The sequence below is a fragment of the Somniosus microcephalus genome, chromosome 5, assembly GCF_052327205.1.
Source record: "Somniosus microcephalus isolate GS21.2 chromosome 5, FLI_Smic_1.0, whole genome shotgun sequence".
Taxonomy (NCBI): Eukaryota; Metazoa; Chordata; class Chondrichthyes; order Squaliformes; family Somniosidae; genus Somniosus; species Somniosus microcephalus.
In genome coordinates, this window is record NC_140991.1 from 253,402,035 (window position 1) to 253,418,190 (window position 16,156).

A 16,156-nucleotide genomic window follows, 5' to 3' on the forward strand; every position below is an offset into this window, starting at 1 on the left:
CCTGTTAACAATATGGTTTGTGAAATAAAAGTGAATTATACAGTGCACCCTATGTATTATGGTCACCCTTGGGACCTGCCCCATTGGCCATTGTAAACAGGTGTCCACTTTGAGGATAGAGTGAATGAAAAGGTGCAATCATGCTTCACTGATAAGGCAATCATGGCAACTGTACTTTGTTTTAACCATATTTGATTTCATTCTAAATAAAACAAGGTTAAAAAAAATTAAAAGTGTGACTAACTTTACTGTTGATAATTTGTACCTGTACCATAAAAAATTAAAGGGGTACTTTATTGTAAAACTAATATTAAAAGGACTTTAGACATTCTTTGTTTGAGAATGCTTGTTAACTGTTTTCATGTCCACTGCTACAATTCACTGTGATCCATTTGTCAGCATTTGTCAGCTAGTGAACTAAGTTGAATGTTCTATAACAATCGTCAGTATTTCAGTTTCACCCCTGTGCACCATGAATTCTTTCAGCGATTCAATCATATGATCAGTCTCTAGGAAATAAGTATGTGCTTTAACATATGTCATTGTTTCATTCTTCCTCTGATCCGCTGTTACCATGCTTGGACACTGATTAGTTATTTGAGCATTGGTTAGCCGCAAGGTCATTTTTTTCAATCCTCCAACTGAAGATCATCTGTTTTCAGCACATCTGAGTCAATGTCCGCATATGAATCTGCTGATGGGGCTCCATGATTGCTTGTGTTCTGGCAGCTTCAGTCACTAATGTAGACACCTTACCATTATTGAAAGTAGAAGCATGGCAGTTCTGAAGCAGATGGATGGAGGTGTTAACATCAGTGTAGATGACAAGCTGGAGGAAAGGACATTGTGAATTAGTGAAGACTCATCTAAGGAAGTTAGGGGGTATTTTTTTTCCCTAGGGCTAGAGAACGTTAGGGTATCTTGGAGGTGTGTAGAAGGAAGCAAGTTACCATGTTTTTGGATTTTCATGATTGATATTTCCTTGGGTTCAGTTTCACTGCCATTCCCTCACAATCCTTACAATCTGGAGCATGTCTTAACCTGCCCGATATCTGTGTAAACAATATACTGACTGCTAGAATGTATCACATGCCACCATGTGATTCTCTTCTCTTGGAAAGGCAGATTCAAGCTCTAAAGCAACAGATGGCTTATTTAAATAAAACAGGTAAATGATATACAGTATAAAACAGTGAATCATAAATGTCACTATTCTCCCCAATGTATAAAATAATAAAGTCCCCATTCACTTTCTTTCTATACATAGATTTTGAAACAAAGCTGAGTTCTTATGCTGTAAAACAGACTACAGATTCAAACTGATCTATCTTCTCTACTGGTGTGCACAAAGTTTAAACATGAAACTCTTCTGCTAGCTGGAAAGCTGAAACGGACCCTCAGGTAAAACAGACTTCCCAAAGAAATATTATCTAAACTCTCTGAAATTATACAGAAACAAAAGGCAATAGATGATTAACATCTCTCACAATTACATTAGATCAACAGCCATTCACTTGGAATGTTTATCCACCAAATACAATTACTACTTCCAGTGAAGACGACTTTTTGGAGTTGGACAGTGGTGGAGCTAGGTTTGGCCAATGATGGGGGTCGAACTCAAAATTTGTCTGGCTTGGCATGAAGAGGACTGAGGTGGGAACTGGGGGAGTGCCATGTGGTAAACCACTGTTTGTATTCCACTGTGTACATGCCTGGACATGCCTCGGCTGACTCCTCCCACAAGTCCTAGTATAAAGGTGACTGCTCCCCAGCCCTTTGTATTTCTGGACCGGTCGACCACTCGAGGCAGACCTTCATTCTTTTGTTAATAAAAGCCTTTAGTTACTCTCTTAACTCTCAGTCTTTTATGAGTAATTGATAGCGCATCAATTTTATTAACAACATTTTTATAATGGAGAAGATCCTCACACCAGCATGCCTGGACTTAGATCATCGGGAGGCGGACTCATCCACCAAGTTTACTCACTGGCTTAAGTGTTTCGAAAAATTCCTGACCGCCTCCGCAGCAATCAAATCGGACGAGGACAAACTGGATGTCCTGACCTCCAAAGTGAACCGCCGAGTGTACTCGGTCATCCAAGGCGCGACCTCGTACGCGGACGCTATCAAGCTCCTCAAGGACCAGTACACGCGCCCAGTGAACGAAGTGTACACCAGGCACCTTCTGGGGAGTCGTAAACAACAACCTGGGGAATCGACCGTGGAATACCTTCAGGCACTGTCTGTGCTTGGCCGGGCCTGTGGTTGTAAGGATGTAAAGGCCGCCGTGTACACAGAGGAACTTATCCGGGACGCTTTTGTAGCGGGCCACAGATCCAATTACACCCGACAGCGACTGTTGGAGCAGAGTGACCTCGACCTCAACAAGGCCTCTGAACTCGCACTATCATTGGATGCAGCCTACCGGGGCATGGATGCCTACTCCTCTGCACCGTGGACGCCGCGGGGAATGACAGCCTGGGACACGGTAGGACCGCCTCATAGCGCCGTGCCACCCCAGCAACGGCCCAACTACCGCAGCAGTGTCCCAAGGCCAGACAGCAGTGCCCCAAGGCCAGAAATGCTACTTCTGTGGCCAGGCAAAACGCGATCTGCTCGGGCTGCGGGAAGAAGGGACACTACGCTAACATCTGCAGGGCCGCGTGTGGGCCATGCGGGCCGCCATCTTGGGCCTCCCCGGCCATGTGCGAACCACTGGTACAGCAGCCATTTTGGACGCCTCCAGCCACATGGGGATCATGGACGCCGCCATCTTGGACGACAGCCGGAACGCAGCAGGCCCCCAACACCGCCTCATCTGATACCCGCAGCGACACACCGACCCCTACGCTGGCATCCGTTACACTGGACCAAGCGAGACTGTACCAGCTGGCCAGTTCCACAATGGACATTAAGGTAAATGGCCACGATACAATCTGCCTTTTTGACTCTGGGAGCACGGAGAGCTTCATCCACCCCGACACGGTGCGGCGTTGCTCTCTCCCAGTCCTACCTGCGCACCAGCGGATTTCTATGGCCTCCGAGTCCCGGCGGACATCGGCGGCTACTGCGTAGTGACACTCGTAGTAGACGGGACCGTGTACGATCATTTTAAACTTCTGGTCCTGCTGGGGTTAGATTTTCAGTGCCACCTTAAAAGTGTTACGATGGCGTACGGTGGACCCCTACCCCCAGTCACAGTCCGCAGCCAGCAGCTCCCAAATTGCCCGCCGCGCACCAGGTGCAACCTCTCCACACTCAGAGTCACCCCCCCCCCCCACTGTTTGCTAACCTCACCCCCGACTGTAAGCCCATCGCCACAAAGAGCAGGCGATACAGTGCCGGGGACAGGGTTTTCATTAAAACCGAAGTGGAGCGGCTCCTGAAGGAAGGGATTATTGAGGGCAGCACCAGCCCTTGGCGAGCCCAGGTTGTGGTCGTTAAGACCGGCGAGAAGCAGCGCCTGGTCATCGACTACAGCCAGACAATAAATCGCTACACCCTGCTGGATGCCTACCCACTCCCCCGCATAGCTGATATGGTCAACCAGATCGCGCAGTACCGCGTCTTCTCGACCATTGACCTGAAATCAGCGTACCACCAGCTCCCTATCCGCCCTGAGGACTGCCAGTATACTGCCTTTGAGGCAAACGGCCGCCTCTACCACTTCCTTAGGGTTCCCTTTGGCGTCACCAACGGGGTCTCCGTCTTCCAAAGGGAGATGGACCGGATGGTAGATCAAAATGCGTTGCAGGCCACTTTCCCATATCTGGACAATGTGACCATCTGCGGCCGTGACTTGCAGGACCATGACGCAAACCTCGAAAAATTCCTCCGCACCGCCCAACTCCTGAACCTGACATATAACAAGGAGAAGTGCATATTCCGCACAAACCGCCTCGCCATCCTTGGCTGTGTTGTGGAACACTGAGTCATCGGCCCCGACCCCGACCGGATGCGTCCCCTTATGGAACTCCCACTGCCCCACTGCCTCAAGGCCCTGAAGAGGTGCCTAGGGTTTTTCTCCTATTATGCCCAGTGGGTCCCCTACTATGCGGACAATGCCCATCCGCTGATCAAGTCCACCTCTTTTCCCTTGACGGCAGAGGCCCGCTTAGCCTTCCACCGTATCAAGGAAGACATTGCCAAAGCCACCATGCACGCAGTGGACGAATCCATCCCCTTCCAGGTGGAAAGCGACGCGTCCGACTTTGCCCTGGCCGCTACCCTCAATCAGGCGGGGAGACCCGTGGCCTTCTTTTCACGAACCCTCCAAGGCCCGGAGACCAGACACTCCGCTGTTGAGAAGGAGGCCCAGGCGATTGTGGAGGCTGTGCGTCATTGGAGGCACTACCTGGCCGGAAAACAATTTACCCTGCTCACTGACCAACGTTCAGTTGCTTTCATGTTTAACAACAAGCAGAGGGGCAAAATCAAAAATGACAAGATCTTGAGGTGGAGAAGCGAACTTTCCACCTACAATTACGAGATCTTGTACCGGCCCGGGAAGCTCAATGAACCCCAGGATGCGCTATCGCGTGGCACCTGCGCCAGCGCGCAGATCGATAGACTGCGGGCCCTCCACAATGACCTCTGCCACCCGGGGGTCACCAGGTTCTTCCACTTCATCAAGGCCCGCAACCTGCCTTACTCCATTGAGGAGGTCAGGACCATGACCAGGAACTGCCAAGTCTGCGCTGAGTGCAAACCGCACTTTTATAGACCAGACAGGGCCCACCTGATAAAAGCCACTCGCCCCTTCGAGCGCTGATTTTAAAGGGCCTCTCCCCTCCTCCGACCGCAATGTGTACTTCCTCAATATTATTGATGAGTACTCCCGTTTCCCGTTCGCCATCCCCTGCCCGGACATGACCAGTGCCACGGTCATTAAATGTCTGAACGACCTCTTCACCCTGTTCGGTTTCCCCAGCTATATCCATAGCGACCGGGGCTCATCGTTTATGAGCGACGAACTCCGTCAGTACCTGCTAACTAGGGGTATTGCCACAAGCAGGACCACCAGTTACAACCCCCGGGGGAACGGACAGGTGGAAAGAAAAAATGCGACAGTTTGGAATGCCGCCCTGCTAGCCTTAAAGTCTAGGGGCCTTCCAACCTCCCGCTGGCAGGATGTGCTCCCCGATGCGCTCCACTCTATTCGGTCACTGCTCTGCACTGCCACTAACGCCACCCCTCATGAGAAAATGTTTGTCTTCCCAAGGAAGTCCACATCGGGGACATCGCTACCGCCATGGCTGACGTCCCCAGGGCCGGTCCTACTGAGAAGGCACGTGAGGACCCATAAAACGGACCCCCTGGTCGAGAGGGTCGACCTCCTCCACGCCAACCCCCAGTATGCTTACATTGCATACCCGGACGGGCGGGAGGACACAGTCTCCATAAGAGACCTTGCACCCTCGGGGGCCGCAGTAACCCACTACTCACTACCACCCCCCCCCCCCCCCCACGATCCGATATCCAGCCCCAGCAGACGGCAGGCCTGGGCCCCGTGACCCGCTCGACATCTACGAGGACGACACGCCTGTGCCACAGCCCACGCAGGACTCGACGCCGGAAGCTCCACTACCCCTGCCGTCGCCACGCCGATCACAGCGGCAGACAAGACCTCCGGAGAGACTCCAATACACTAACTTTTAATACACTTCACCCCGCCGGACTCAATTTTAAACAAGGGGTGAATGTGGTAAACCACTGTTTGTATTCCACTGTGTACATGCCTGGACATGCCTCGGCTGACTCCTCCCACAAGTCCTAGTATAAAGGTGACTGCTCCCCAGCCCTTTGTATTTCTGGACCGGTCGACCACTCGAGGCAGACCTTCATTCTTTTGTTAATAAAAGCCTTTAGTTACTCTCTTAACTCTCAGTCTTTTATGAGTAATTGATAGCCCAGAACTGAACAGACTTACAGGCTGAACCTGGAGGCCGAAGACAGGTGACAGAGGTGCCTGTGGTGGTCCTCTGAAACCGTGTTGGCTAACTTCAAAATGACTGGAGGGGTCATGACCCCCCTGACCCCTTACTGGCTTCGCCACTGAAGTTTGACTATCTGTAACTGAAGTTATCATGCTGAGCGCATTGAATAGAACAACAAGGTGTCACAAAGTACTTCTCAGGCACAATAGATCTTTGAAATGACCATTTTCATGCCACTGTAAAGACTGCAACCATCTTGCAGAAGATAACCATCCATGACTGATATTACTAAAAACAGGTCACACAATGTGCATAAGATATTCTAATCAATCATCTAATGCAGACAAAAATTACAGTTTTGTTCCTGGCCCAGCTCCAGACTTGTCTCCTGCTCCTTCCTTACATACCCGACCTCTCATTCATCTCGAGGCCTTGCTGCCAGACCTCATGCATGCACCAGAGTCTTGGGAGCAGGCCACCTCTGGGTTATTCCATGTGAATGAAACAGTAGGTAAAGTGATAAAACATGGAATATCAATGTCTGAATCAAACTGAAATGAAGAATATATTTGGAAGTAATGGATATTTCCCAGTAGTCCAATCATCTGTAGTGGTTGAATACAGGACCCCATGAGGAGCTCTGTATCTCGGATTAATAAATAAATTTAAGGCAATATCATGGGGTCGAGTTTCTGCTTGTTTTTCTGCGCCATTGTCTTCAGTCCCCGCCATAAACTGTGCTTTCTAGCCACCGAATCCATTCCTCTCCCTGACCACTGTCTGAGGCTGAGCCAGACCGTTTGCAACCATGGCGCACTATTTGACCGAGATAAGCTTCTGATTCCATATCCGCTCCATCACCAAGACTGCCTACTTCTACCTCTGTAACATCGCCCGTCTCTGCCCCTGCCTCAGCTCATCTGCTACTGAAACCTTCATCCAAGCCTTTATTACTTCAAGACTCAACTATTCAAATGCTCTTCTTGCACCCGCTGTAAACTTGAGCTCATCCAAAACACTGCTGCCCATATCGTAACTCACACCAAGTCCCGTTCACCCATCACCCCTGTGCTCTCTGACCTACATTGCCCCGCCCTTTTTCTGTAACCTCCTCCAGCCCAACTGTGTTTCAGCTAGTAATATCAGCGCAATTCGAGCAGAATCAGCCAAGCCAGTGCAAAAGATTGGGGGATTTTAAATGTTACACCCAAAACCACTTGCTCATGTTTTCCGCGATCTTTTACGATGGTTCACATTCAAATTCCTGAATCAGGCCACACCCATAGGGCAAAATTATGAGATTCCGCCAATTGCACTGGTTCGGGTACGCTCTTCAAATTCCACTCATTTTCTTCGGCGCACAGGCACGAGTAGGCGTGTTTTAAATGTATTTTCATATCAAAAAATATTTAATTCAACAAGATACTGACTATTGTACACCAACGAACCTACTAAATGGTTCAGTATAGTTTTGTGAAGTCATTTTGATTGATTTTAAATCATGTTACTCACAGGTGGAGGACAGTACACCCTTATTAAAATGCTTATTTTTGGTGATAAACCCATTGTCAGCTGTATTATTAAAACTGCACCAGGTTACCACTGTTAAATACATCAAGGAACACATTTTAGTGGAAAGAAAGAAAATGATTACGTTCTATTCCACTGTCAGATTGCGCTGGTTTATGGAAGATTTTACATGTGATTAAGTTTCCGCTAAAATTCATTTGCATAAAGTGTAACCTAACCAGCGCAATTTCAACCGCACCTTGGGCCCAATTTCCCAACATGAAAGGCACTATAGAAATTTCTTTTGTTCTTTACCGGCAGTAACATCCATCCTTGCAGCTCTGATATTTAGTTTTGGGCAGGAGAACTGGAAATTAGGGGTTGGAGTCTGGGAGACAAGTAGGAATCGAGCTGCTAACAATATTTTCAAGAAAATTGAATTTTTACATTTGAACAAGGTTCCAGTGTACGCAAGGACAAAAAACACAAACAAGCATTCAGGACCCAAGAGCCGCATGGGAGGTATCAAAAGGACATAGCATACCAATTCATTACAATAAATTTTGCAGGTCTTGGTATTTAGCATGTGACTGGATTTGGGTGCTGAACTCTGTGGTGTATGTAACCCTTCCACCTTTAAGAGAACTATTTTAAGAGATGCACGACTTTATCTTGGCTGCTGTATACTGTAATACCGGTGGTGACCACACCGGTATATAAGTGCTGTGTAATGATTTATTGGGCAGTTCAGCCTGACCTCCGACTAGTAAAGACCTGTTGAATTTACTCTTGTGGTCTGTGTGCAGTGATTCTTATTAACAATAACTAGAACACACAGACTTAACAGTGGCGACGATGACGATCTTACCCTGCGGCAGAGATATATCCAAGGCAGTTTAACGGGCGTTGAGAAGAGGCATCCGCCCTCATCATCCTGCTGAGAAAAGACTCGGGTCTGAAGAGCAAGGAAGAATCCTGACACGAAGCCTTCCATCAGCAACAGGCAGTGATCATCCCTTCTTTCACGGTGGTGGGTAAGCCGATCAGCGACGAGCAGCAAGTCGGCCACGTTGGCTGTGAAGTAGGGGAGGGAAAAACGGAGGATATAAGGGCGGAGAACTCGACCACGGCCGGGGAAAAGAGCCGGACAGAAGTCGGGGCCAGAGGCGCTGAGACTGGGGCAGCGTAAGGCACGGGAGCCGCGGTGAATGCAAACGCAGCCGGTGTAAAAGACCGGGCTGCAAGCGGGCTGGGAGACGCAACAGCGTCGAGAGAGAGCTCGACCGCGACCGGGGAAAAAGGCCGGGCAGCTACCGAGGCCGCGAGGCGCGGGATAAATTTTTTTTTTTTAAACCGCGGAGAACTCAGCCGCAGCCGGGGGAAAGAGGGGCTGGGAGGCACGATTTGAGAACCGCTGGGGAGGGCGAACGCAGCAATACGGCAATCGCCATTACAGCCAGCGGGGGAGAAAGGCAAACGCGGGAAGCCGCCATTTTCGTAGGCGGGGGAAGAAGACAAGCGCAGGAAACCGCCATTTTGAAAAAAAAAAAAAAAATTCTTTTTGTTTCTCAAGAAGATTGCGAGGGTGCCTAAGCGTGGTAACATCAACGATTTCGATCCCGATGTTGAAGATTGGGCCACGTATGTAGAACGCATAGAGATTTATTGTAAGGCAAATAAAATATCAGATGAAGATAAAGCACTAACCTTACTAAACTCAATGGGTGCGAAGACATACGGGCTATTGAAGCATCTTCTATCACCAGCTAAACCGGCGGATCAGGCTTTCGCTAATATTGTTGCTGTCCTGAGAAATCATTTGAACCCCACACCGCTGATGTTAGCGGAACGATTTAAATTTTATGCGAGAACACAACTGAAAGAGGAAAGCAACGCGGAGTATTTAATTGAACTGCGTAAGCTAGCGAAATACTGTCAGTTTGGGGAAAGACTGATAGAGGCACTGAGAGACAAATTCGTGTGTGGGTTGTCGAAAGAAGGAACACAAAAGCGGCTGCTTGAAGAGAATGATCTTACACTTGATAAGGCTGTCACTATTGCAGCATCGCACGAAGCCGCAGCGAGAGGCACTGCGGAAATGCAGCTGAAGGCAGCGGTACTCAGCGTAGATCAAATGGCTTTGGGTACAGCGAAATGTTATCGTTGTGGAAAGACAACACACGATCAGAACCAATGCTGGTTTAAAAATCAGGAATGTAGAAAATGTGGCAAGCTTGGTCACATAGCTAAAGTATGCCGGTCAGGAAAGAAGACCAGCAACAAAAAGTCACCGCAGGAAAAGTGCAGAAAGGTACATAAGGTGGCTGAGAAGAGTTCAGATGAACAGAATTCGGATTCAGACTCCAACAGCAAGGAACTGGGTAGTCTGAGAATTCACAATGTGAGTAAGGAAGCTGACCTACAAACTATCTGGGTCACACTTCAGATAGCAGGAGTCCAAGTGAAGATGGAATTGGACACCGGATCGGCGTTGACGGTCATGAATAAGCAAGATTACAAAAGGTTATTCACACATATTCCCCTACGGGATACGGAGATAGTATTGCAGACATACACGGGGCAAAGAGTATACCCCATCGGAAAGATAAAAGTCAAGGTGGTACACAAGGGCAAAGAACACCAAGGAATGGACATATATGTACTACCTGAGGGAGGTCCACCACTTCTGGGACGGGAGTGGATCAGGAAAATAAATATGGACTGGCACTCCCTAAAAGCAGTAACGGTAGATTCCGGAAAAAAAGATGTCAAACCTGAACGATTGTCCAGAATATTGGATGAGGTTAAAGAGGTGTTCCAACAGGGACTGGGAACACAGAGGAATTACGGCAAAAATCAAGATTGCAGAACATGCAAACCCAAAATTTTTCAAAGCCAGACTGGTACCTTATGCGATACGACCTGCTGTGGGAGCTGAGCTGGAAGGGCTAGAACGTTCAGGAGTACTGTCTAAGGTGGACTGGAGTGAGTGGGCCACGCCCATTGTTCCCGTCATGAAGCGTTCATCGAGTAACAAGCCAGGGGAACCGGGGAAGGTCCGCATCTGTGGAGACTTCAAGATCACGGTTAATCCGGTGCTTCACACGGTGCAATATCCGCTTCCGCGGATTGAGGATATCTTTGCTTCATTGTCTGGCGGGAAACACTTCACCAAGATAGACCTGGCGCAAGCGTACTTACAGATGGAAGTTGAGGAAGAGTCGCGCCAGTATCTCACAATCAACACGCACAGAGGCTTGTATCGATATAATAGACTGGTTTTTGGAGTGGCTTCGGCTCCAGCAATTTGGCAGAGGGCCATGGAGCAGGTATTACAGGGAATTCCAAGCACTCAATGTTACTTGGACGATATCCTGATTACAGGAGATGACGATGAGGAACACCTTGCAAATTTGAAACTGGTGCTCACCAGATTGAAGGAATATGGACTTCGAGTTAATCGCCAGAAATGTGAGTTCTTTCAGAAATGGATCTCGTACTGTGGTCATGTCATTGACCAGGAGGGGCTGCACAAGTCACCTGACAAGATCGAAGCTGTTGTGAAGGCTCCCGCTCCAGAAAATGTATCCCAGTTGAGGTCGTTCCTAGGGTTGATTAACTATTACCATAAGTTTCTGCCAAATCTATCCACGGTGCTGCACCCGCTGAATGCTCTTTTGCAGAAAGAAGTACCATGGAAGTGGAGCGAGGACTGTAAGAAGGCCTTTCGCAAAAGCAAGGCATTGATCACCTCAGAGGAAGTGTTGGCTCACTTCAACCCAACGCTACCTATTCGTTTAGCTTGTGATGCTTCTCCTTATGGTATTGGAGCAGTACTCTCACACAAGTTGCCAAATGGCTTGGAAAGGCCAGTCGCATTTGCATCCAGATCATTGACCTCCGCTGAGCGCAACTATGCTCAGATAGATAGGGAGGCTCTCAGCCTTGTGTGGGGAGTAAAGAAGTTTAATTACCTGCAGGGCCAGAAGTTTACACTGCTGACAGACCACCAGCCGTTGGTATCCATTTTTAACCCTAAGAAGGGTGTTTCGGTGATGACAGCACAGAGGCTCCAGAGATGGTCCCTTTTCCTAGGGGCACATCAATATCAGATAGAATTCAAAGGTACAAAGCAGCATGGTAATGCTGATGGGCTGTCGCGCCTGCCACTACCTACTGAGGAGGAGGCACCGACGGTTGACCCGGTGGAGTTATTTCACTCGACCATCATCGAATGTTTACCTGTCACCAATGCAAATATTGAAAGGGAGACTAGGAATGACCCGACACTGTCCCGGGTCTACGAATTGACAGTAAAGGGATGGCCAGCCCATGCTGATCCACTGTTACCGGCATTCTCAGCAAGACGAGAACAGCTGTCCATCTGTCAGGGAACATTGATGTATGGAACAAGGGTGATTATCCCTCCTAAGTTAAGAGAGAGAGTTCTAAAAGAACTACATGAAGGTCATCTGGGGGGAGTCAAGATGAAAAGCCTTGCTAGGGCTTATGTGTGGTGGCCGGGTATCGACCAACAGATAGAGGATCTGACGAAAAGCTGCTCAGGGTGCCAAAAAGTCCAAAATGCACCTCCAATTGCACCGCTGCATCCATGGGAATGGCCTTCAACCCCATGGCAACGTGTACATATTGACTTTGCTGGTCCATTCATGGATTCCATGTTTTTAATTGCGGTGGACGCACATTCTAAATGGCCAGAAGTGATTAAAATGACTACCACTACCTCGGAGAAGACGGTCGCGGTGCTAAGAACGATATTTGCAAGAAATGGATTACCAGAGCAAATATGTTCAGACAACGGACCACAGTTCGTGTCAGAGGAATTCCAGAAATTCCTGAAGAAGAATGGGGTGAAACATTATACCTCTGCCCCATATCATCCAGCTACGAATGGGCTGGCCGAGAGGTTTGTACAGACGTTCAAAAAGGCAATAAAGGCCATGAGCGAAGATCAGATTCCACTGCAACACAAGGTGGACAATTTCCTACTGGCATATCGAAACGCCACCCATGCAACAACAAACCAAAGTCCTGCCATGATGTTCTATAACAGGAGGTTGCGGTCCAGGTTGGACTTGTTAAAACCAAATGTGCGGAGGGAAGTCGAAAACAAACAGTTCCAGCATATCAATAACAAGCCCACTCGGAGTTTTGAAATAGGACAACCGGTGTTAGCCAGGGACTATAAAAACGAGAAATGGCAATCTGGAACAATTCGGGCCAGACAAGGACCCCTGATGTACACGGTAGATGTTGGTGAAAATGTAATGCGACGTCATGCTGACCAACTGGTGAGATCGAGAACAAGGGTCGAGCCCATGGTTACGACAGAGACAACCGTGGAGGAAGTTAGTGAACCTGAAGCATCTACCTCAGAAGTGAATATACCTGATGATGATGTCCTATCCACAGGGGATCAACTAGATGAGTCACCCCAGCAACGAGAACCAGAGACCCCTGAAAGGCGTTATCCGTCTCGGATCAGGAGGCCTCCTCAGAGACTGAATCTGTGAACTGTTTTTACATGAAGTTGTGTATATATGTTATTATGTTATGTTTAATGGGGAATATATACTGTTAAGCTAAAAAGGGAGGATTGTGGTGTATGTAACCATTCCACCTTTAAGAGAACTATTTTAAGAGATGCACGACTTTATCTTGGCTGCTGTATACTGTAATACCGGTGGTGACCACACCGGTATATAAGTGCTGTGTAATGATTTATTGGGCAGTTCAGCCTGACCTCCGACTAGTAAAGACCTGTTGAATTTACTCTTGTGGTCTGTGTGCAGTGATTCTTATTAACAATAACTAGAACACACAGACTTAACAAACTCAAATTTTAAATAGTCAATGTTGTCATCAGTGAGCATTTATACAACACATCTAGCATAGTTTTAATGCCAGTTAAATCATGTAGCTCTTGATTGTGTATAGCCTTCTCCATGCATGCTTCTGTCAGTTTCTTCATTACAAAATAAGTATCTATTGAAGGGAAAATAAGGGCAGGGCTTGAACTCAAGTTTTGACAAGGACAGTAACCTGGGCTCCTAGAATTCTTTAGTTAAGAGTTGCCATCAGAAGCTGAGGGCCGACATAGAATTAGAATTATTTAACATGAGTAAATATAAATTAAATCTAAAATACTTATCTGCAAATATCATTATGCAATCCTGATAAAATCCCGTCGACAAGAACATAACTTCAAGGTATGCACTCCTGGAACAGAAGTGGCAGTAAACCAAACAGTACAGGAAAAACCCTGCAAATGCTGGAAAACTGAAATAAAAACAGAAAATACTGGAAACACACAGCTGGTCAGTCAGCATTTGTAGAGAGATAAGACAGGTTAACCCTTCATCAAAACAGAGAACTAAAAAAAGCTATTGGCCCAGAAATTCAGGTCGGGGGTTTCCCGCGGGTGCAAGCCCCCGATCTGCACTTACCTAGCGCGCCGGCCGTTGAGCTGTGGGCCCCCGTGGAATTCCGATCTGGGGCCTGGTCCAGCTGCCGGCGCGCAGTGCTTGCGTATCCCAGGGGCGCAGTTAGTTTGAAGCGTCCCCTGGGATCACGTGGGCCATGGGGAGGCAATCGGAGCAGGGAATGCTCCATTCATAAGTCTGACAGGAAGTGCTGTCAAACTTAGAAATACTATGGGCCCCTTCTTCTTACAAAACATCACTAAATCTTCAAATAAATTAAAAAAAAAAACATTTTTTAAATAAACTATAAATTAAATGAAATAACTATTTTAAACAAGAATTTAAATTTTTGAAAAAATTAATTTTATTTTCTAACGGGGCTAAAAATAAACTTACCTTGCTTTAAAGTATTTAAAAATAATAAACCTGTGGAAAAAATGTTTTAATTTTAATTAATTCACCACTTACCTTGTAAAAAGCAGGCCTTACGCCTGCTTTTTACATTTCTAAATTCTGCAGGCTTACCTTCCCGGGAAAACCTGTAACAAAAAACAAAGTTCGATGCGCACGCGCAGCCTCTCCCGTGCACGCGTTCGACCTCTGAACCCCTGCTTTCAGGGGAACGGAAGTGCCGGTTTCCCACGCATATGCAGTGCATGCAGGAAACCGGCACTTCCATTGGTCCTACGGATGAGTACCCCGTGCGTACTCACCCGTGGAGACCCGAATTTCTGGGCCATTAAGTGTATCTCGTATTCATTCATTGAAATTATCAAGACAGCACTAAATGGCAGACATAAGGAGGTGTAATGTGCACTGCTTAATTTGGTAAATGCTTAGCTTCCCCCACAAAAAAAACTATTAAATGATCTTTTTAAAACGCACTAACTTTGAGAGTCCATTAATAATAGTTGTATGGGAAATAGCACCGCAAAAGAATGGCCTGGATTTTGCGGTGGGTAATGACGGCAGTCAGCGTTTGCCGTCATTACCCCTCTGAAACTGACTATAACTTCAAGACTTAGCGCATGCGCAGCTAATCGCAGAAATCCTGAAGCTGCGGTCAGTCTTTTACTGCTCCAACACAGGCTGCGCTGTGGACCACCAGCCCCATAGCCGGCAATCAGTGAAATCCGTGGAACTGACGAAAACATCAGCTTTTCTGCGCTAATATCGCTGTTAAACAGCCCATTAATTGCTAAGCCTTGTTGGAATAGGTATAACTGGGATTTTAACAGTGCATTGACTGTTAAACAACCGTTCTGGTGCTGAAAAACTAATTCTATATTTGTGGAATGTTCAATCTCTCCATTATGATAAAAATGACTAGATTAAAAAAAAAACTTTTTTTTAATGTTTGTTCATATTTCAGCTTCTACCTTAACCCCATGTGTATGCCCCAATCTTTAGTTCGCGCTCTAATTTTTTTTTTTTTTTTAAGTGCAGATAATCAGTGCTTTTTATTTCCTGGTTTGCTGTCTGAGAATTCTTCAATGTGATTGGCTGCTTAGACAGCTTGATGACATCACTGCTGCTCTACAACCTATTGACAGCGCTACAATCAATTACACATTGAGGAAGCTAAAATTCTCGCCACAGAAATCACGAGAGCTCTGTGGGCAGCTTTCTTCGAGGTCAATGGCGATCGCCGTCACATTGCCGCTGACCGCAAATTACGAGCCACTATATTGTACAGGAGTGTTTCTTCAATGATACAAACATCGCTCGTGTCCCAAAGTGATCTTATAACTGATATTCACTGCACTGTTCTCAGTACATAACATTTCCATCTTTTTTACAACTCCAAAGTGGTTAGTTAAGTGTTAATGCTTAGGCATCTGAAATGATCTCCAAGCAACCCGAGTTAGTTACAGCAAAAAGGCATGAATAATATGATTGAGGGTGGGTCTATGTTTAACAGATTGATGCAAGTTTTCAATTCCAACTTCATTTGGAATTCAGTTACATCGCCTGCTTCATTACTGTGCCAAAATTAGTTTAGGATTGCTTGAAGACTTGGCACAGTTGTATAGTGGAAGTGGAATAATCTTCAATTATAGTGAAAAACATTCCAATATCGTAACTCACTTACAATGCATCCACATTGTAAAATCTCGGTGCAAACCTTTCACTGTTTAATCCTCAAGGAACATGATCTGTCAGATCAAAAGAAACCAGCACTTCCAATTTAATAACCGTTTCAAAATCCTTTGTTGAAGTTCATCTACAGGGAGCAGTTTCTAAATTACAAAGCTTCTTGCATATGTA

General features: G+C 46.8%; 1 protein-coding gene across 1 annotated transcript in view; it reads right to left on the reverse strand.

Moving 5' to 3' along the window:
• Positions 1-227: 227 nt before the first annotated feature.
• Positions 228-16,156, reverse strand: part of mcur1 (mitochondrial calcium uniporter regulator 1) — a 75,181-nt gene continuing 59,252 nt past the window's right edge. The window contains exon 10 of the mRNA XM_085988822.1: positions 228-829. Coding sequence (XP_085844948.1) covers positions 813-829 — 17 coding nt within the window. The 3' untranslated portion in view covers positions 228-812. The remainder of the gene's footprint in view (positions 830-16,156) is intronic.